This window comes from Talpa europaea (assembly GCF_964194135.1).
Source record: "Talpa europaea genome assembly, chromosome: 12".
Taxonomy (NCBI): Eukaryota; Metazoa; Chordata; class Mammalia; order Eulipotyphla; family Talpidae; genus Talpa; species Talpa europaea.
The window spans coordinates 78,547,400-78,569,679 of record NC_140079.1 but is presented as its reverse complement, the minus strand read 5'-3'; the positions used below and the strand labels follow the sequence as shown (position 1 = coordinate 78,569,679).

The window sequence follows — 22,280 nt, the reverse complement described above, 5'->3', positions numbered from 1 at the left end:
ATACTCAAATCTGATCATGTTTTCTTTTATTCCTCCAGAAATTCCTGCCTTGTTTAGGAAGACTTTCCTCACGTTAGTCTGACAAAAACATTCTTTCTACATTGTTTTATTTTTTTGGTTAGACATTTAAGCTGTCTGGGTTCCCAATGAATTACCAACTCCCTGGTGATTGTTAGGCCTTGAACAGAAGGGAAAGTGAAAGGAATAGGGATAGCAAAATCTGTCAAGGCTGGGAACAACTCCAAGTGGCTCTAGTGTTGGGCCTAGGAAGAGGCAGTGAAAGACTTCAAATACTAGGCAGAGAAATTTGGATTGAATTGTTACTCCATTTCCCTACACAATTTGCTTTTCCTGTTCTGTATACAAATTTTATACTTCACTCAGGTTGGCCTTCAGGTCACACCCATGCATAATATTTTTGTGCCCACCTCCAGCCTTTGCCCAGTCAGTGGCTTCTGCTTGGAAAGACTTTCCCTCTAAACTTTGCCAATCCAAAACCTATTTCTTCAAGATCTTTTTAGGGACTCCTCCACAAAGCCAGATTGGTACACTCTTCTACAACCAACCTTCCCTGATGGCATATAAAACATAATTTCTCCAAACTTCACCATGGACAAGAACCATGTCACTTCTTTAAAAAAAAAAAAAAAGATTTATTTTATTTATTTATGCATACAAGAGCTGGGGTGTAGGCCAGAGGTGGTGGGGGGGGGTGGTGAGAGGATTCACCATAGACAGAGTGGGGAGCAGAACAGGCAGAGTGACTGAAATACACTACTGAGGGGAGCAGCGGGAGAGACAGGAGAGGTCTGCTGCACCATGTGGGTCAGCTCCCTGGCCGGGGATTGAACTCGTGCTGAAGATAGCTTCATAGTGCTGAACCTTAACCCCTTGTGCCACCAGGGAGGAACCCCATGTCACTTCTTTGCTAGGCATTAGCTCCATGCTGGGCTGAGGGCATATGCACAAAGATGAAAGGATGCTTGGGGTCTCCTTCCCTCCCCCACACACTCTGCAAAGGTGATGATATAGGGACTGGAGAAAGACAAGTTAAGAGACCATTCTGGCACAGAGTAACAGATGCCATTATGTTATCTGGGTGTACAGGACTCTGGGAACAGGCTCCGTAGCAGGCGGGCTTCCTTTAGCTGATATATGAAGTGACCTCTAAGCCTATGAAGAGGAATGAGATGAAGTGTGGAAACTGTGCCAAGAAGAGAGAACAGCCTGTGCTGAGGTGCAGGGTCCAGAGAGCACAGCACTTCCGAGGAAATGAGGGATGTCTACAGGGTTGGGCCTTGCAGGTGATGGGGGCAATTTGAAGAACTCAAGTAAAAATTGAGAAGGAACCGTGGCCCCACCCTCAAAGGGGCCTGCAGGTCTTGCCATGGAGTCTGGGTGGGATGTTCTGAGACGTTTGTGGGTAGGGATCTAGAAGAAATTTTAAATAGGGGAGTGACCTGGTCAGATTTGGACTATTTCGTCACTCAAATAGTCACTGCAGTCTCTTTGCAGGGTTCTTGGTGTATCAAATGGAGTAGAGACAATGTTATCGCTTACAGATTAGAGAGAAGTGTGACTTGTCTGGTCAGTGACTTATCCAGGGTCCCTCAGCTAGCACCAGAGCCAGAGTTCTCACCCCCCGCACCTCTCACCCCCCGCACCTCTGGCCTGTACCCCAGTCCTTTACTTGCTCTGTGGAACATACTTGTCTTGGCATAGATGACCTTTAATGGCGCCCTGGTAGGGGAGGGAGAAGGAAGGTACTGTCTGTTCTTCCAGGAGTGCCACAGACCTTGAGGGAGCCACAATAAATGCCATGTTTGTTTGATAAAGCCCTTGGCTTTAGTCTCAGCAGGAGGAAGAGCTAGAACAGGTGTGGCAAGACCTGGGCAGCTTCTGGAAAAACAGTGGGAGGTACGGTGGGACAGAGCCCCAGGGCCTGGCAAGGGGCTGCTATGGATTTTAAAGAAATCTGGGGACTTTTCTCATGATATGTTCCCAGGCTTCTGTCTGGCTGAATACACCAAAATATTAACAATGCCTGTTTGCAGAACACCCTGCCAAGCACTCCGGTGCAGGCAGGCGTGCCTTCATTCCACAAAGAAATGCTATTCTGCCTTGGGTGCTGCGGATAGAGAGACACACCAGACAGTGCCCCTGACCTTGGGAGATGGACTTCTGTTGGAGAAGTTTGACAAGAAACAAAACAACAGGCCTCCCTGGTGGTGCAAGTGGTTAAGCACAGCACTGTGAAGCTATCCGCAGCCTCTGCAACATGAGTTCAATACCCTGCCAGGGAGCTACCCAATGACACATGGTGCAGCAGACCTCTCCTTGCCGCTGTCTTGCCTGCTGCTCCCCTCAGCTGTGTATTTCAGTCAGTCTGCCTGTTCTGTTCCCCACTATGTCTCTGGTAAATCCTCTCACCCCCCGCACCTCTGGCCTGTACCCCAGTTCTTTATAAATAAATAAATTTATAAATAAATAAATCTTTTTAAAAAAAAAGAAACAAAACAACATCGGAGTGTAGTGTGTGTTTTAAGGGGATAAGAATAGACTGCATGGGCGCCGGGATGGCTCAGCTGACCCGCAATATAGCCCAGGGCTAATATCGTACACATTTTGTAGATGAGGGAACTGAAGCTCTGAGGAGTGAACTGCTCTGCTTACCTGATCAGCTTGATTCCCACTAATTTTCTTCTGCAAAGGGTCATAGGATAAAAATGAGGAAGGTGGGCCTCCCTGGTGGCGCAAGGGGTTAAGATGCAGCACTATGAAGCAATCCTCAGCCTCTGCAGCACGAGTTCGATCCCCGGCTGGCCAGGGAGAAACCCACATGGAGCAGACAGACCTCTCCTGACTCTCCCGCTGCTCCCCTCAGCAGTGTATTTCAGTAGATCCGCCTGTTCTGTTCCCCTCTCTGTCTTTGGTGAATCCTCTCACTCCCCACCCCTCTGGCCTGAACCTCAGCTCTTGTATGCATAAGTAAATAAATCTTTAAAAAAAATGAGGGGCCTCCCAGGTGGTGCAAGGGGTTAAGCACAGCACTAGAAGCTATCCGCAGCCTCTGCAGCATGAGTTCAATCCCTGGCCAGGGAGCTAACCCACATGGCGCAGCAGACCTCTCCTGTCTCACCCAATGCTCCCCTCAGCAGTGTATTTCACTCAGTCTGCCTGTTCTGTTCCCCACTCTGTCTCTGGTGACTCCTCTCATCCCCCCCAACACCTCTGATCTGTACCCTAGTTCTTGCGTGCATAAATAAATAAATTTTTTTAAAAAAGGAGAAAACTTAAGTACTTTAAAGTCACTGAGCTCCTATGTTTACAAGAATAACAACAAAAAATGAGGATAGAAAAGAAAGTTAGAGGGGCCCTCATGGATCATCCAGTCCAACCCTCTTATGGAAATGATGGTGAAATGGAGACCCAGAAGGGGGAGTTGCTCGGAATCCCATAGGGAAAGGAGCATCTAGAAGCCAGCTGATTCCCAACTCGGGTGCTTCTTCACAAGAAGTGTCTTTGCTTTTCCAGTTGTCTGGAGATTTCCTGGACTCTCTCATGTGGAACCCTCCTCAGCTGGGATCTCTATGCTGCCATGTTCTGCTACCTTTGCTTAGTCCTAAAGCTCCAGAAAGGATAAAAAGAGGTTCGGTTATCACAGACCCTGAAGCCAGGCCAGGATGTGCGGGCATGTTGGAGGGTGGGGAGCGTAGGATGGAGTAGGGTGCCACATTGTATTCCAAGAGACCCCAGGGACACCCAGGTTTCAGGACAGACCCACCTGAAGATTGGATCACTCTCCCCTCTTTGCCACATTCACCTGGCTGGGGGTGCTGAGTGGGCCACAATGGGCTGGCTGGCTCTGGACCTGGGCTACAACTCTGTGGTCCTGTGGCTGCCTGGGATTGTGTCTAGGCTGCCATCTTGAAGCTAGTCTAAATGAATAAATTTACTCCTGCCTCTAGGGCTCTGTGGGACAGAGTTCTTGTTTGACCCAACCTGGCCTCTTTGGGTCCCCTGGCCAGAGACTATTGGGGGCAAAGGTAGATGCAACCTGTTGGTCCTCTGCCTATTCACCCCATGTCAGGCAGGCCCAGAGAATCTTTCTCCAGGCAGTTTTCTGCCCCTACCTCCTATAGCTAAGCCTTCAGATTTCCTAAACCACTTCCCCACACTAAGCCCCTCCCTCTTTTTGAGCCCCACCCCTTTCTGAGTTGACCTCACCTCTCTCCAGCTGGCCCTAGGGTCCACCTCCATCAATATTCAGTATCACTTTCACCATTACCTTCCTGCCAGGCTAGGAGAATTGTCCCTAAAGGGTGAAGCACTGAAGAGAAAGTGACCACAGTCCGAGTCCCTTCCTGGAATCTTACAGAGATGACCTGAAGCTACTTTACCTAAAGCTGCTTCCTCTTTTGGCTCATAAAAGAGGCTGTTCTTTGACTAGAGGAAAATATCTTGAGATTTTAATGGAGTATTCTATTGACAAATCTAACTGATAGCTATCCATGACCTTCATGCTCCCTCAAGTTGCTAACTTGGCCTGAACTCCCTTTATAAGCAAGCCTCTTGGATGTTCAGTCTACATGTTCTGTTTTCTTTTCTTTTTTTTTTAAAGATTTATTTATTTATTTATTTATTTATTTATTTTATACAAGAACTGGGTACAGTGAGAAGCATGGGAGGGTGAGAGAATTCACCAGAGCCAGAGCGGGGAGCAGAGCAGGCAGAAGGACCGAAGTACACTGCTGAGGGGAGCAGCGGGCAGCAGGAGAGGTCTGCGCACCATGTGGGACCCTCCTCTGGTGGCCTGGGAGCAGCCGGGGATCGAACCGGCGCTGCAGAGGCCGCGGGCAGCTTCGTAACCCAGGGCTCAACTGCTGTGCCATCGGGGAGGCCCATGTTCTGTTTTCTTATCTCCCACTCACTTTCTTGGCCACTGTGTCTGCCCCCACAGTGACAATGCCTATGGCTTAGGCCTTCAGTGACCACCTTGCTGTGGATCCCATAGGCAGGATCTCCTCAGGCCTCCTGCCTGACCACTCCCAGAACAGCGGGTGCCCTCGTCAACACCCATCTTCTTGAAACTCTCCTCTTTGGTTTCTAGACTGACCTCATGCACGTCCCTGGTTTCGGTTGCCATCTGTATGCTAACAACAGTTAGAGTTATTACCTCTGAGTTCCAGATCTGGAACTATGCCCTCCCATTTCCTGGATGCCTCCACCTGAGGCCCCACAGGTTTCCTGAACTCTATATGCCTGAGAGAGAAGCCATCATCTTCCCCCAGCAACCCAGTCTCCTATTTTGGCAAATTAGTACCACCATCCAATCGTTGATCTAGCATGGAAAATGGGGGTTACCCTTGTTCTTCATTCTTCCTTCCCTTACCCAGATGGTTCTCAAGTCCTTCTCATCTGGCTTCCTTAAGAACCCCTATCAGGCTTTGCCTCCAGTTCCACTCTGACAGCCTCATTTCTGGCTGGCATCATCTCACAAGGAATGGCAGCACAGCTTTGAAGAGGGTCTCTAGACTTTTGTCTCCTTTCTTGAATTTCTGTTCCACAGGGGCTGCTGGTTATTTTAGAACAGAAATCTAACCAGGCAATTCCCTTCCCATAACACCAGAGTAAAGTTCAAAGTCTGGAGATCCACTCACAGGACTCTATAACTTGATTTCTTCTGGGTCCCGAAACCAGGGACATGCATGAGGTCAGTCTAGAAACCAAAGAGGAGAGTTTCAAGAAAAATGGGTGTTGACAAGGGCACCTGAGGTTGTGGGAGTGGTCAGGCAGGAGGCCTGAGGAGTAGCCTGTGGGATCCACAGCAAGGTGGTCACTGAAGGCCTAAGCAAGGGGCATGGTCACTGTGGAGGCAGACACAGTGACCAAGAACACCTTGCTCTTCATCCAGGCATGCAGAATCCCTCCTTCCCAGCTGGGGCCTGGCTACAGGTCTGCTTCCCTACTGCCTGAACCTCCTGCGCCTCCTCCAACACCAGGGACTTTCAAACCTTGTTTACCTAAGGCATTAGTGTGCCACCAGCTGGTTCTGAGACCTCTCCCTGAGGGTTCCTGGGAAAAAATGAAGCCCCTCTTTCGTCTCTCCTCCAGTTGAAAGGATTCTCCCCATTTTTACTTTTGGTGGTGTGTGTTACCAAAACAATAGGTCTTTTTGTTCTCTTTTTCCAGATATGAAATCATAGCATTGATTGGGAAAGATCACTGGGCACGCCAGAGATCTGGGTTTGCGGTGGCCCTGGAATGACTGATGCTCCAAACACAAACCCTAATGGCACAACCTAGAGAAGAGGGTCCCTGACACCCTCACCCCCTCCCTTATGACTGCGGCACCACGCCCACATCTCTAGATTAGGCTTTCCTTGTTCCAATCCCCAGTGAGTGGGCCAAATGACAGCCGAGTTCGGCTCACAACCCCACTTTCTCCATTACCCGAACCTCTCTCAGCTTCATCCCCGCAGGGGCAGCCAGAGAGCAGTTTCAGCCAATGCCTACCCTTGCAGTGAGGTGGAGGCCTGTTGGGGCTCAGGACAAGGAGGCGCCAGCAACTGCAAAATGAAAGTTTTTTATTGAAAAATATCAAGTGGCCCTTTTCAAGGCTGCCAGTCCCTGCCAGAGGAACGTTGGGGCTGCAGCCCCAAGTGGGGCTGGAGCAAGCCACTTCAGCCCCGTGCTCCAGAGGGCGAGGTTTCTTTGTCCATAGGGGCTCTCTGCAGTTCCGCTCCCAGACCCGCGGAGGGGTGGCAGCTGGGGTTGGGGCGCCGGGTTGGCCTTCCCAGTCCACTCAGAGAGCTGCCTGGCACCTGGGGTGGGCTGGCCTCTGATGCAAGGCTGCGGTTGGACTGGTGGGTGCTCCAGCTAGTGGTGGTGGTGGTGGCTGCGGCGGTGGATCTCCCCGCACCTGCCCCCTCAGACGTAGTCCTTGCGGTCATAGGCTGTGCTGGGGGCAGTGTACGGTGGCCCGGAGCGCGTCGCTGTGTAGTGGATCTTGGTGGGTGCATAATTATCACGCGGCGGGCAGGAGCAGCAGAGCAGTGCACCCCCCAGCAGCTGCAGCGCCGTCGCCGCCCAGCCCACGTAAAGGCTCGAGCCCATCTCGCGCCTCTTCGAGTCTGGCACCAGCGGATTGTAGAAGTCCCGGATGATGGTGTTCGCGGACCAGGACACCGGCACCAGGGTCAGCAAGGCGGCCAGCAGGAAGAGCACGCCCGCCACAATGGTGATCTTGGCCTTAGCCGTGTCGTCCTGCACGCAGGTGGTGCACTGGGCACCCACGAGTGCCACGAGGAGCCCGACGGCGCCCAGCAGGATGGCGACAATGAGGAGCGCGCGGGCGGCCTGCAGGTCCTGCGGCAGCGCCAGCAGCGAGTCGTACATCTTGCACTGCATCTGGCCGGTGCTCTGCACCACGCAGTCCATCCACAGGCCCTCCCAGATGATCTGCGCCGTGATGATGCTGCTGCCCACGAAGGCCGAAACGCGCCACATGGGCAGCGCGCAGCATATGATGGTGCCCAACCAGCCCAGCATCGCCAGAGAAGTGCCCGTGATCTCCAGGCCCATGGACATGGCTGCCGCGCCAAAGCCGGCTCTGCCGGGCGGCTACAGTGCGGGTCAACAAGGGGCCGGAGCCGCTGGGGCTGCGCGCTAGCTGCGCCTCGCCGACCCACCGACGCGCGGACTTAGAGGTCCCCGACGGACGGACGCACAGCCACGCGCGCGCTAACGGCTTCACTCTGCCCGCTGGCTCCGCGGCTGCACCTGCACCTGCCTGTGGCTTTGTGGGCGGGCGGTGGCGACTGGGCTGGCCCTGGGCTGGGGCGGGTTAGTCCTAGATCCATGCCCAGAGCTCCAACGGGGGCGGGATAGGAGGAGCTGAGCTCTCCGGGGCCTGGGGACAGTGACGTGGCCCCTCTTCCCACCTTCACAGAGCGCCAGAGGAGGCAGGACTTGGCCCGGAGTGGCGCGCGGCGCAGGGGTGGGGGTGCCGGGAGAGGGCGGGGCGCGGGCTTGAGCCCCCGCCCGTCGCTCGTCTCCACTGCTCGGAAACTAATTCTCTCGGGCCAACTGGGGGATGGGGTGCAAATCAATACCTGCCAGACCCTGCCACCCCTGCAGCGTCGACGCGGCTGGCGGGCGGCGTGAGGAGGGGGCGCTACCAGCTGCCTGAAATCCGCCGGGACTGCAGGAGCCCAGTGAGGGCGTGGGCGACGCCGCGGAGGTTTTCAGGACGGCGCACCTGCTGCGCCTGGCTTCCTCCAGCCTCCGGGGCGCCACTCGCCGAGCGCGATTCCGGCCTGATCCGGGCTGGTGGGATGCTGGCTCTGGAGGGCTAGTCCAGGCGCCAGGGATCACCCGTAGAGTCACTCAAGATACTCCTGAGTTGGGTCCTGAGCTCAGAGTCTCCTCCGGCCCCGCTCCATTCCCCCCAGCTCCTTTGTTGGGACACCTGAAACCTCCAGCTGAGTGCTCTCCTTCCCAGAAGACCCCTCCTCCCTAGGGGTTTCCTCCCCCTCGGAGAGCCCTTGTCTTCCCTCCCTCTCACCTGTTGGTGCAGGGATCCGACTTAATGAAAAGGTGGTGAAAGGCATTTGATCCAGGCAAAAACGGGAAGGCAGAAACGTTACCTGTCAAGGCCTCGCTCCCACGTGTGGGCCCTTCCTCACTCTGCTTAGACCACTTCAGAGTTTCCACTGGAGTTCTGCCTGGTCTACCTCCTCTCATTCCCTCACTTCAGCACTTGGATCTCCAGGCTGTTCCCCCAGAACTCAGTGACCCCACTTCAGGGCACCTGTGCTTGTGGTTGCCCCTGCGGGGAACTCCTGCGGATACCCAAGCTCAGGCCTCCCACCTTGCAGGCTTTTGCTCTCAGAGGGGCCTTCCCTGACCACGACCACACCACTATTTGTTTTCTACTTAGCATTGAACACCATCTATCAGACTCTATATTTTTAGTTTTTCACTCTAGCTCTTTCTTCCAGTATGTCAGTTCCATTGGGACATTCAGAATCTCCCAAAATGGGCCAATATTTCTGCCGGTTTTATTTACTGTGGTATCCCTGGTGCCTAGATTGGTCCTGGATACACAGAAGTTGATTTGGTGACTCAAAAGAAGGAAGGACATCACTTTCTCTGTTCTTGCAACGTCGCCTGCCCAGGTCCTCCTGGGCACATAACTGATAATAGGCTACTACCGTGCTACCTGAGTCAGAGGGCTTTGTGTTCTGTAAAACCAAGGGTACTTCCAATTGACTGAGTCCAGCCTAAGGGTTTTTCTGGTGTATTCCACATCTCTCAAATCACCGGCACACAGCCTATGTCCTCTGCCGTGGTGTTCCAGCCCGGGGGCTGTAGAAGAGGAAGGTAAACAGGGCCAGAGGCCCATGGAAACCAGGGTTCTCCTTTCAGGGACAAAGGTTTTGGGCTGGGCTGGGCAGGACTGGGAGTGCCTGGCCAGAGTGCCCAGCTGGTGCTGGGTGGGGGCTGCCCAAGAGGAAGTTCATGTGCCCCAGGTCCGCTCTAGTGGACTACTGGCTGCTGTCTCTTCCGATTACTGGAGAGGGCTTGAGACCAGAAGAGTGGTGAAACTCCCGTGGCGGGACTCAATGTGGCTGAGTGTAGGGTGGGGGGCTGAGGTCAGATGCTTTTGGCCAAAGAGTGGCTCCTCTCTTTAGTTGTGCTCGGTGGGATGCTATGAGTGAGCCTTGAGGCAGGAGAAAATGAGATCATGTTCCCCCTTCGTCTCACTTTCCTCTTGTGTGAAATAAGGAAAATGTTTACAGGATCAGCTTGGCATGAGAGTGGGCATGTTAGTGTATTTTATTTTAACCAGAAAGCAACCAGGACAGGATGTGCAAATGTGCAGAGAACCGTGGGCAGAAAGTGTGGGATTTAGTGGACAGACCTGGAAGTGAGCCCAGCTCTCTTAAGCAGATTCTTTTTCCACACTAAGCCTCAGTTTCCTCAGCTAGGAGGAGTTTGTTCTGAGTTGCTTGGGTGAAGGGGGGCAGGTCAGGAGAGGCGCCTTGTTCCTGAGTCTGAGGGAAGTAGACCTGCTGGCAGGGCTCTAAGGGGATGAGGCCAACAGGACAGAAAGCTTTGTGCCCAGGGGCCAAACTTCAGGGACACAGCAAATAAGACTTTGGCTCTGGGCAAACAGCTCCAACCAGCTTTTTGCTTAATATCTGCTGTGGTGCTTATAACTCAATAATAAAAATTCAAATGACCCAATTAAAAATGGTCAAAGAATCTGAACAGACATTCAGAATACTCAAAGGAGATATACAAATGGCCAAGAAGCACATGCCAACACCATTAGTCATGAAGGAAATGCAAATAAAACCACAGAGATACCACTTCACAGTCAGGAGGATGACTAAAGTCAAAAAGAGAAAAAATGACAAGTGTTTCTGAGTACAAGGAGAAATCGGAACCCTCATATCATGCTGGTATGTTGCAAATGTTGCAACTGCTTTTGAAAACAGTCTGGGGGAGTTATCCTCTGACCCAACAATTCTCCTACTAGTTATTTATTTATTCAAGAGAAAGGAAAACATGTTCACACAAAAAATGTCTAGGAACATTCATAATAAAAAGCAGAATCATTCATAATAAAAAGTGGAAACATTCTAAGTTTGTCTGTTGACTGATAAATGGATCACCAAATGTGGTACATCTATACTATGGAATATTATTCAGGCATGAAAAGAAAGTACTGGTACATGCTATTTGTACATGTAACCTTGATAACATCACGGTAAATCAGAGATGTCAGTCACAAAGGATGACATAATTCTATTTAAATAATATATTATCTGAAGCAGGAAAATCTACAGTGGCTGCGAGGGGTTGGGGTGAGGTGTTGGGAGGAAATGGAGATGACTGCAAATGGGTACAGTGTTTCTTTTTGGGGTGACAAAAATGTTCTACAATTGTGCTGATGGTTGCATTCCTGAATATACTAAAAAACCGTTGAAGACTACAACTTAAATTTGTGGGCTGTATGCTTTGTAACATATATCTCAGCAAAGTTGTTAAAATAAACACTACCACAGGGTCTGCAGTGTATGTCTGTGTGGTATGTGGGCCCCAGAGAGTGGACAGTGCTCAAGGGGGTGGGAAGAGGGGGTGGGATGGCTCTAGGCACGGCGTACCCCCTACTTACACACAACTCTTAAGCCTTTAGTGCAGAAGCAACAGTATGGTCCAAAGTGGGACCAGTGCTCCTGGAATGGACCTCAGCAATAAGTGCTGAGGGGCTACAGGAAAGGGAATTCTTCAGCTGCATTGGTCCAGGAGAACTTCCCAAAGAAAGCTGGAGAAGGGTTTGGCTGTGTGTGTGTGTGTGTGTGTGTGTTGTGCAATATCTAGGTAGTTGTTTGTCCCTCTACTTTCTCCCACTTACATAATTATTTTAAATATTTCCCCTCTATATATGAAGAACCACATCAGACAATGTTATAAAATTTTTGCTTCACCTATCAGACAAAATTCAGAAAATGCGAGAGAAGAAAACCTTTTATATATCCCATAACATATATATAGTATTATATATGTCTATATAACATAAAGTATACATTGTATTATATATAAATGTGTGTGTTGGTCTGAAGTTTTGATTAAGTTTGACTATTATTTTATTTAAGTATAAAAGCAATGCCAGGCTTCCCTGGTGGCACAAGGGGTTAAGGCACAGCCTATGAAATGCTGTCCGCAGTCTCTGCAGCAGATCTCTCCTGACTCACCCGCTGCTCCCCTCAGCAGTGTACTTTGGTTGATCTGCCTGTTCTGTTCCCCACTCTGTCTCTGGTGAATCTTCTCACCCCCCACACCTCTGTCCTGTACCCCAGCTCCTGTATGCATAAAATAAGAATAAATCTTAATAAAAATAAAAATAAAAAAAGCAATGACTATTTATGTAGGGAAATCAAAACTGAAAGGAACATTCAAAATTTTATAATTCCATTCCACTTAAAAATAACATTATTGACATCCGGTTGTAAAGTCTTTTTTTTTTTTTTTTAGGGTAAAGAGTCTAGTTTCTAAGTGAAGCACCCAAAGTTACCCGTCCCCTCGTGGGTAGGAATCTTAGGAGACAGTCTTTTTTTTTTTTAGGGTAAAGAGTCTAGTTTCTAAGTGAAGCACCTAAAGCGGTTGTAAAGTCTTAAGAAACTTTTTCTAGCCATTTCTGTTCAAAAGTGAGATCTACCAGAATGCAAAGTTGATGACCATAGAGGCCTTGTGAACACCATCTCTTTATTTTTGGTACTAGAATGTGCCTAGCAGCGAGCAAGTCCTCAGTAAATAGTTATTTGAATGAATAAATGGATGGGTCCAACTGTACTACTGGTTGATAACATACTGTAATCACTTTTTTCCAACAGTTAAAAATTTTATTGTGGTAAAATACATATAAAATTTACCATCTTAATCATTTTGAAATGTACAGTTAAATGGTATTAAGTACACTCACTTTGTTGTGCAACCATCACCACATTCATCTCTAGAACTCTTTTGATCTTGTAAACCAAAACTATGTATCCATTAAACAATAACTCCTCATTCCCCACTTCCTCCAGCCCTTGGCAACTAGATTATACTTTCTGTCTCTATGATACCAACTATGCTAGGAACCTCATATAAGTGAAATCATATATTATTTGTCCTTCTTTCTTCTTGAGCTGGGAGGTCCATTTTTTTCTGGCTAGTGCTAGGGGCACTGTAGGGAAGGAGAGAGCTATGAAACCTCCACTCCCAGCCCCTGAAGGGTTTTGGGTCCTCTTATCACTAACTGCCCCCCCACCCCAAGGGAATGGAAGGTAATGGATTCTGTTGACTTCTGAGTTTATTTAAACCTTGGGAACTTTATCATATCATCAGCCAAAGAGCACAAAGTTAAACAAAGCAGCTTTCAGCCCCAAGGAGAGAGAAGTTGATTTAAGATAGGGCTCTATCAGAGGTTATTCAACCCTTAGTGCCTTATCACTGACAGAGGCCACAGTCCTGTGGTGGCATGTGCCCTGACTGAGTTTCAACCCCAAGAACAATCTCACTGCTGGAGGGACTCAACTAAAACTTTCTGGGCTGATGAGCAGCCCTGTGGGTGCTGGGAGCCTTCTTCCCAAGTTGGCTCATGAATTTGTAGCAAGGAGGGAGTCAGAGAGGGATTTCTCTAACTGAGGTTTACACCAGTTCACTGGCTCCACTGAATCCAGTCTGTTGGCACTAAAATAGCACCAGTCCTGAAGCCTATATGGTACTCTCCTTTCTTAGGGACCAGCCAGACTCGTGGCCCATTTCTCCAGGTTCTCTCTGTTGTAAGGACATCAGCCATGTGCCCCTACACTAATAGATTCTTGTTTGGGATTTGGATTTGCTTGCATATCATGCTTCTGCCACTATCAAAATTCTTTGAACTTACTGCTTCCTCATACACTGCTCTAGGGAATCTTGTAATTTTTTTTTTTAGGATTTATTTATTTATGCATACAAAAACTGGGGTACAGGCCAGAGGTGTGGAGGGTGAGAGGATTCACCAGAGACAGAGTTGGGAGCAGAACAGGAGGATTGACTGAAACACACTGCTGAGGGGAGCAGTGGGCAAGACAGGAGAGGTCTGCTGCGCCATGTGGGCTGCTCCCTGGCTGGCGGGATCCATCTTGTACTGTAGGGGCGGCAATAGCTTCATAGTGCTGTGCTGAACCCCTTGCACCACCAGGGAGGCCCGAATCTTGTGATCATGCTTGTGATCTACCATCTGCCATACAGCAAAATAAGTACAGGATGATATCCTGGGAGTCCTGCTCTTATCACAATCCCAACCATCTAGAAGTATCTGGTCTTGCAGGTGATGAAATAAGCTTTTGGAGACAGTTGTTCCCTCTGGGAGACAACAGCAAGGAAGGTTGGGCTGCTGTCTTACAGATACTCTCACACACAGGGCAGTTTCTCCTGTAGGCAGAACACTTGTGCATCCACAGACCTCCTTCTCCCACAGTCTTCTAGAGAGGATTCAATAATTGCAGTGAATTGTTCTCTTGCTGTTCCCACCCCCATCACTGATCAGAAAGAGGAAATGTTTGCTGGGAGAAAGGCGATGTACTCAATAAAGTGTTGGATGGAACAGAACTTTTTAGAATGGGGGTGGAAGAGAGGTTTGGGGACAGCTTCCAGAAGATCTGCTTAAGACTAGTTGTGGGATGTGAGGTGAGAAGAGGAGAGGACAGGAGATTCTCATCTATTTTGAGTAGACAACATATTTAGGTGCCTTTGACATCATTCAAAAGGCAAGGGTGTGCCAGGGAGCTCCTCTTCATTACATATGCACATGCAGGTTGTCTTTTGTGGAGATGACACCAAGCCTGGGCTGAATTAGGTCTCCAGCATCTCAGTGTTATTTGTGAATTCAGGACTAAGGGGCAAAAATGGGGGCGATAGCATCCCAAGGAATACCTAACGACCCACTCTTAAAGGATTTGTTTCCTATTTCTGTGAACTCTGCCAAAGATGGGATGCTTTCTTGGGGAACGCCACTGTATTGGAAGGGAGGAGCCACCTGGCCATTTGGGTTTGTTTCACCCGCCCCCCATAAGAACAGGCAAAAGGGAAAAAAAGGGAATTGCTACCATGGCTGGTCATGGAGGGTAAGTCAAGTTGCAGTTACTAGATGGGAACATGACAGTATCACAAAGCTCAGTGACGGTCCTGGGTGTCTGCATTCTTCCCACACCAATGAGAGATAAATGTTCACAAATCATTACCCCCCACCGCCAGGCAGGACCATCAAGGACTAGGAGACCCAGGGATGCAGGCACAGGCATCTCTAGAAAAAGAACTGGCCCAGCAGAAGTCCTGACAATGTTGAAATTTGGAGTGAAGAGGGAGGGCACAGCCTGAGATTAGCAGCAGAAACCAGGATGACAGCCCACCACCTTGCTGGTAGACTGGAAAGCTGCCCTCTTCTCTTTAAACATAATTTTGAAAATATGAGAAATTTCAAACACACAAGAAAGCACAAGGAAAAATATACCTAGGGGACCCCATCACTGAGATTTAGCAAGTCTTAACATTCTGCTGAAGTCCCTCTGTACCCCTTCCCTATTCAATTCACTTCTCTCCCAGGTCAATGGTGGGCCGCATACAAGATGGTGGTGCTATAGACAGCCTACGTGTGTGGGAACATTTCCCATGCAGGTTTGTGTAAGTATACTCCATGGTATTTGCACAATGACAACATCACTTAGTGATGCATTTCTCAGAATGTATCCTTAGCACGATTATATAAGATGCTCCAGTTCATCCATTGGAACTGCTATGCAGTGTTCTAGTCCACCGTTATGCCACAGTTTATAATCATTCTCCCCTTGATGAACAGTTGAACTCTTTCCAACTGTTTTGTTACTACAAATAAAATGCACACATGTCCATTTTATTTGTGCCTCCAGGTGAATACACATAAAAGTCTCTTTAGAAGTGGGATTGGGGCTTCCCTGGTGATGCAAGGGATTAAGATGTAGCACTGTGAAGCTATCCACAGCCACTGCAGCATGAGCTCAATCCCTGGCCAGGGAGCTGATCTACATGGCACAGCAGACCTCTCCTGCCTTGCCTGCTGCTCCCCTCAGCAGTGTGTTTCAGTCAGTCTGCCTGTTTTTTCCCTGCTCTCTCTGGTGAATCCTCTTACCCACCGCATCTCTGGCCTGCACCCCAGCTCTTGTAGGCATAAATAAATAAATCTTTAAAAAAAATAGAAGTGGGATTGCTAAATTACAGTGTATATGCACCTTTCATCTTATAGATATTGCCAAATGATTGTCTAAAATCAACACTTCCTCCAGCATGCTGGAGAGTTCCCTCTTGCTACACATCTCTAGCAATGTTATAGGACAGGGAGAGGGGCAGTCCAAACCCCGCAAACCTGCCTATTCTAAATGGGTTCTGCCATCCGCCGCATCAACACAAAACATAGGAGACTTTAATGGGAAGGAACTTTAATAAAACTAGGAAACAATACAGGTAAGGCAAAGAATTTAGTTTCTAAATGAAGCACCCAAAGTTACCCGTCCCCTCGTGGGTAAAACTCCATCCATATGGGATCGGCCCAGAACAAGGCCCCAAAGCCTGCTACAAGTCTAAAGCATCTTCCAGTGGGGACCCACAAAAAAGGGTCACAAACAACTGGAGAAGCCTGGAAGGAAAAGAGCAAAGTCAACATCAAGATAAAAGCTGCCATTGTCCCCTCCCCACGGGTCTCACCCACATCTGTGTCACCTAGTCCACGACCAAAAGACAAGCACAGTTTCTTTACGTGTCTCTAGGCTCCATGCGCCTCCTCCAGGTCTCCTTCTGGCTCCATCCTGCTCCTTCCTCTGTCTCTTCTTCAGCTTCTCCTCTTCCTGCTCAGCTCCACCCTCCCTTGGGTGGGGCAGGGAACCTCCCCCTTTCCTGGGGACCACCCTGTTACAGCAACACTGCGTAGCATGAGACCTTTTATTTATTTATATTTTTTGTGAGTCTGTGGGTGTCAAGTGGCATCTCATTGTTTTAATTTGCATTTCTCTGATTTTTTAAAAAGATTTATTTATGCATACAAGAACTGAGGTGTAGGCCAGGGGTGCAGGGGGGGAGAAGATTCCCCAGAGACAGAGTGGGGAGCAGAACAGGCAGACTGACTGAAATACACTTCTGAGGGTATACACTGCATTGAGTGAGACAGGAAAGGTCTGCTGCACCATGTGGGTCAGCTCGCTGGCCAGGGATTGAACTCATGCTGTAGTGGCTGCTGATAGTTTCATAGTGCTGAGACTTAACCGCTTGCATTTCCCTATTGACAAGTGATATAGAAAAATACACAAATCCAATGGTAAAGCTTGATGAAATCTTTATATTTTTACATACCATTGACTGCCACCCAAATCAAGATACAAAACTTTTCCATAACCCCAAAAGTTCCCTGGTATTCCTTCCCCACCAGTAACACTCTCCCTATAGGTGGCCATTTTTTAATTACTATCACCATGGGTTACATTTGCTTGTTTTAATTTCATGTAACTGTGATTACAATGTGTACTCACCTGAACCTGACCTTTTAAACTCAATATAATATGTGTGAGGTCCATTCATATTGTTGCTTATGTGGGTGGTTTACTCTTTTTTTATTGCTGTGTAGTATTCCATCATGTGAATGTCGCAGTTCATATCCATTCTTCTCTTAATGAACACTTGAACTGTTTCCAATTGTTTTCCCATAAAGATAGGTATGACACGTGTCCTTGTCCTTCAGCTACATAAGCTTGAGAACTTTTCTAGAATGCTGGATTATAGGATTTGCATATCAGATTATCTGATATTACCAAATGATTCTCTAAAACTGTATTGACACTCCCTTCAGCATGTCAGAGAGTTTCCGTTGCAACACATCTCTGCCAACACTTGGTTAGCTCCAACTTTTTACTTTTGTTCTTGCTTGGATGTGAATGGTATCTCGTGATTTGCATTTCTCTGATTGTTCATGAAGTTTTTTTTTTTTAAAGATTTTTTTTTAAAGATTTTTTTTTAAAGATTTATTTTTTTAAAGATTTATTTTTTTTAAAGATTTATTTTTTATGCATTCAAGAACTGGGGTACAGGCCAGAGGTGTGGGGGGGAGGTGAGAGAATTCACCAGAGACAGACTAGGGAACAGAACAGGCAGATTGACTGAAATACACTGCTGAGGGGAGCAGCAGGCGAGTCAGGAGAGGTCTGCTGATCCATGTGGGTAGCCCCCTGCCTGGGGATTGAACTGGTGCTGCAGTAGCTGCAGACAGCGTCATAGGCTGTGTCTTAACCCCTTGCGCCACCAGGGAGGCCCTAAGTTGAACTCTTTCCATATATTCATTGATCATTCCAGCTTCTTCCTCTAGAGGATGCCAACTTACAACCTTTGTCTATCATTCAGTGAGGTTCTTTTTCTTACAGATTTGTAGAATTTTGTTTGTAGTTCTTTATATATTCTGACTACTAACCAAGCACTGCCTGTAGCTTATTTTAGGACTTGTTATTGCCCTTTATTATGCCAGTTTTTAAATGTAGCCACATTTACCATTTTTCTCTTTCCTATCTTTTGTGTTTTATTTCAAAAATGCTTCTGTAGTCCCAAGAAATAGATATTCTCTATTTTATTTTAAATTTTACTGTGTTCTTCATTTAGATGTTAGTTTAATTCTAATATATATTATTAAAATGTATATATGTTTCATACATATTAAATAAAATATGTTGTCCTCAAACTGTTTTTTTTTTTTTTAAAGAGGCATGTATTTTTTATTTATTTATTTGTTTGTTTGTTTATACAAGCACTGGGTACAGTCAGAAGCGTGGGAGGGTGAGAGAATTCACCAGAGCCAGAGCGGGAAACAGAACAGGCAGAAGGACCGAAACACACTGCCAAGGAGAGCAGCGGGCGGCTGGAGAGGTCTGCGCGCCATGTGGGACCCTCCTCTGGTGCCCGGGGAGCAGCTGGGGATCGAACCGGCGCTGCAGAGGCCGCGGGCAGCTTCGCAACCCAGCGCTTAACCGCTGCTCCACCGGGGAGGCCCGGTCCTCAAACTGTTTTAATCAGTGCCTTTTTGGTATTTGGTGATTCTTATTTTGCTCTATAAGAAATCTCAGTATGCTCCTGTAACCATTTCCTCCAATTCTCATACTTTTTTTTTCTTTTTTTTAAAGTTTATTAAGGGGAAAAGGAACAGAAACAAAGTAGGACTCCTTGGCCTGTGGAGACAGGCCAGGGAGGGGCAAGGAAGCCCCAATTCTCATACTTTTTTTTCAACTTCAGTTAAACATTGTCAGGTTTTGTTGTTTCCGATAAAAAATTGATCATATCTAGCATACGTGCTCTCTGGGCCATGGTCAAATAGCCATGGTCAAACACTGAGGCCATGGTCAAAATGAAGAGCCATGGCCTTGCCTTTTCTGAGACTCTTCTGAGAGAAGACAGATCCTGCCCTGGAGAAACTTCATTCTGAGGTGAAGTGAAAAGGAATCACATATAGTGGAAACCACAAACAGACCCGCAGAGGTGGCATTCTGGGGGTTCTGGCGCCATATGCCAGTGCTACAGTGCCCAGAAAGAAATGACCAATGTGGTCTGGTGCTATGGATTCCAGAGATTTTTTTGAGAGGTGGTTTTTGCAGTGACCTTCATGGACACCTGTGCCAGGCCATCGTGATTCCTGTGTGTTCTCTGAGCTATGCCTGCAGGGGAGAAACTTGGGTGCAAGAGGCAGTGAAGGCAGGGGTGTGGCACCTCAGGTCTGTGGGCATCAAGTGCCTGGTCCTGGCTTGCTTAAAACTCAGTTGTGCTTTCCCTCCCCAGCAGCGAGGCACCAGGGTTTGCTCCCATCCCACTGGGCATTCCCTCCACCTCTGCTGCCCTCTCCATCACATCCTCCTCCCCACTCTTTCCCTAAGGAGCCTTTTAAACTGCCTAACCCGAGAAGCAAAACTGGTTCTGGGGCCTGCCTGGGTGGGAGGGAGGAGGTGGGTCTTGCTGTGTCTGAGAGTAGATCTGGCTCACTCTGCTGAGCCAGCAATGGCGGCTCTTAGTGGGCTCTCTTCTGTGGTCTCCCCCACCACCCCTCCAGGCTATGCATGGTGGATGTTTATTTCTGAGTGGGGGTGCTTATGTTTGGGTGTGTCTCTCTGTGGAGGTGTGCTTACATGTGTGGGTGTGTAGTTCTCATCCATGGTGTCCACAGTTCTGGGCGTTGTCTGTTCTTCCCTGTGGGTGACTTGGGAAGTGTGAGGTGAGAGTGACCTGGGTGGGTCAGAATTGTGCCCCACTCCCCCAGGCTGTCCTGGTTGGCTGCTTCTGGGTAATTCCCAGGCCCTGTGGTGTCACAGAGCCTGGCAGAGAGGAATGAGTCACTCCTTCCTCCCAGCTACCCAGGGAGAAACTTCTTCCCTGTCCCCAGGGGCAGGTTTCACGGTTTCACCAGGAGCTGTAAATAGGCCCTGCCCAAGGAAGTTTCTTCTGGTTTTCAGTGGAGCCTGCTGAAACCAAGCCTGGGGGCTGCTCTGAAACTGTGCCAAGGGCACTGCCCAGATGGAGCCCAGCCCCCAAAGGGACTAGGAGGCCTCTACTAAACCTCAGGGTTCTCTCAAGTTGGGGCTGAGCCCTGAACCCCGAGGAGAGCTCCTTCCCTCCTCCCCTCCCCATTTCCCCTCCCCCCCACCTCATATCTTGGAGGCTTCACAGAACCTCCCTCTCTGAGACCCTTCCCTCACTGTGCCTGGTCTCCTCACTAAGCTCTCTTTCTCCGCAGGAGGCTGTGGGAGGGTGTGTGGGGATTGGGGATCAGAGGCAGGAGCTTGGTGAGGAGGCTGGTGCCCAAGAGAGGTCAGGGGTTCCCGGAAAGTTTGGGTGGGAGTGTCTGGGAGCCAGCCAGCTGGTCTTTGGCCTGGCAAGTTCTCTATTCCATATGAACATGCAGGCCAGGGTTTCCGTCCTCTCTCTGGGTCCAGGTGGGCCTAACTGTAACAAAGGAAGAGGATGGGGAAGTAGGGGGTCCGGAATTGTTATCACCCTGTGGGCTTTTGGATGGTTCCTGCTTCTCCTCCCCTTTCTCTCATGGGAGCACAAACCTTCCTACCCTCCTTCCCACCCACCCCATGGAGGGTCCTTTCCCTCCATCCCAGGCTCTCAACCCTCAGGTCCCTGCCTGGGTCTAGAGGCTGCCATCTCCCTCCCCTCCCCACAGACCCACAACAGAGTGCTGGACTTTCCTCAGGGCCTGTGACCAAGGGCGGTGGCGATGCCCTCCTCTACTGGGCCACAGCCATTTCATCGGGTGTGAGCTACTCTCTCTCCCCATTTAACCTCCCTCCTTGGATCTCACAGCACTGCCCCTAGACAGCCACTTCCTTGGCCTCTACATCAGGATCTCAATCTCACTAACTATGCCCCCCCAGACCTGTAAGAGCTCCCAGCTCAGGCCTCACAGCCAAGCCCTGGGGGTGGGAGTGGGGGATGGATGTCTGCCCACAGGTGGCTCTGGTCTGCTTTCATTTTGCATCATAATGAAAAATCTGTTAACACTACTTACAGGTTCACCATTTACACTGAGCACCTCCCTTCACTTAACCCATCCTGGGGTACTTTTGGCAGCCCCGTAGGATTTTTCCCTATGGACTCCCTTCTTGCTCTTTCTCCTGCCTCAGCTCCGTAGCCATGTTCAAAATTCCTGACCTCCAGGGGCACACGTTGGAGACTGCAGTTCCCACAAACAGGAACATGGGGGCGACACTGGGAGAGTCACTGCGGGTCAGGTTTGCCTAGCCTTGAGGGGGAATGCACACCACGCATTTGTCACCTGGGGTGCTGTGCCATTGCCAGGGGCTCTGTCTACTTGCTGAACATCCCAGATCATTCTGGACAGGGGTTGTGGTTGGGGAAAGAGGGCTTTGCCTAGCACAGGCACCCAGATTTTCCACTACCCTGCACTCTTCATGCCAGCCCAGCACCATCTCAGACCGGTCAATCTACCCCTGGGTATCCACAGACAGGTTGGTAACATTTGAAGGCAGGGCCCCTGGGATTGAGTTTCTCTCCAATTGGACTGAGCTTGGGCTCTTTTGGCAATAAACTTGATGCTTATTATGGAGGTTTCGGACAGTTCTGGATTTACGTATTACCTCCATTACCTGTGTGACTATCCCGGTCACTTACATGCGCCAAACTTTGGTTTCTTCACTGGAAGAATAGGCTGCTATTATCCATCATGGAAAAAAGAATCTTTGGAATAACCAGTTGAATTGAATTAAAAAAAAAAACAACAAACAACCAGACGAATGAAACTTGGTTGGGGCAGGAATCTACTGTTCTCCACCTCAGAGTCTAGAGGGTTAACAGAGGCTTCCTGGGGCCCGGACATCCCCCAGGCACTTTAATATCACAAAGAGAAGCTGACCTTTATCCTCTCAGCCGGAAGCCACCAATCTACTTTCTGTCTCTATAGATCTGTCTATTTTAGACATTCACACACAGTCATTTCCCTTTATCTTCTATTCCAAGTCCCCGGATTCCATCCTACAGAGTTAGGCCTGTGACGGTTGAGCCTGAACACATACAGACTTTTTTCTTGTCATTATTCCCTAAACAATACAGAATAACAGCTATTACACAACATTACATTATCTGAAGCATTGTAAGTCATGTAGAGATGAATAAAGCATATGGAAGGACGTAGCAGGTTATTCTTCAGCACTACATCATCTTAC

At 48.9% G+C, this 22,280-nt stretch overlaps 1 protein-coding gene across 1 annotated transcript; it reads right to left on the bottom strand.

Moving 5' to 3' along the window:
• Positions 1-6,769: 6,769 nt before the first annotated feature.
• CLDN3 (claudin 3) lies at positions 6,770-7,590 on the bottom strand (the record flags this gene model as incomplete). Its single annotated transcript, XM_084249120.1, has 1 exon — positions 6,770-7,590. One exon carries the CDS (start codon positions 7,588-7,590, stop codon positions 6,931-6,933), a length of 660 nt encoding a protein of 219 aa, XP_084105246.1. The 3' UTR covers positions 6,770-6,930.
• Positions 7,591-22,280: the final 14,690 nt, after the last annotated feature.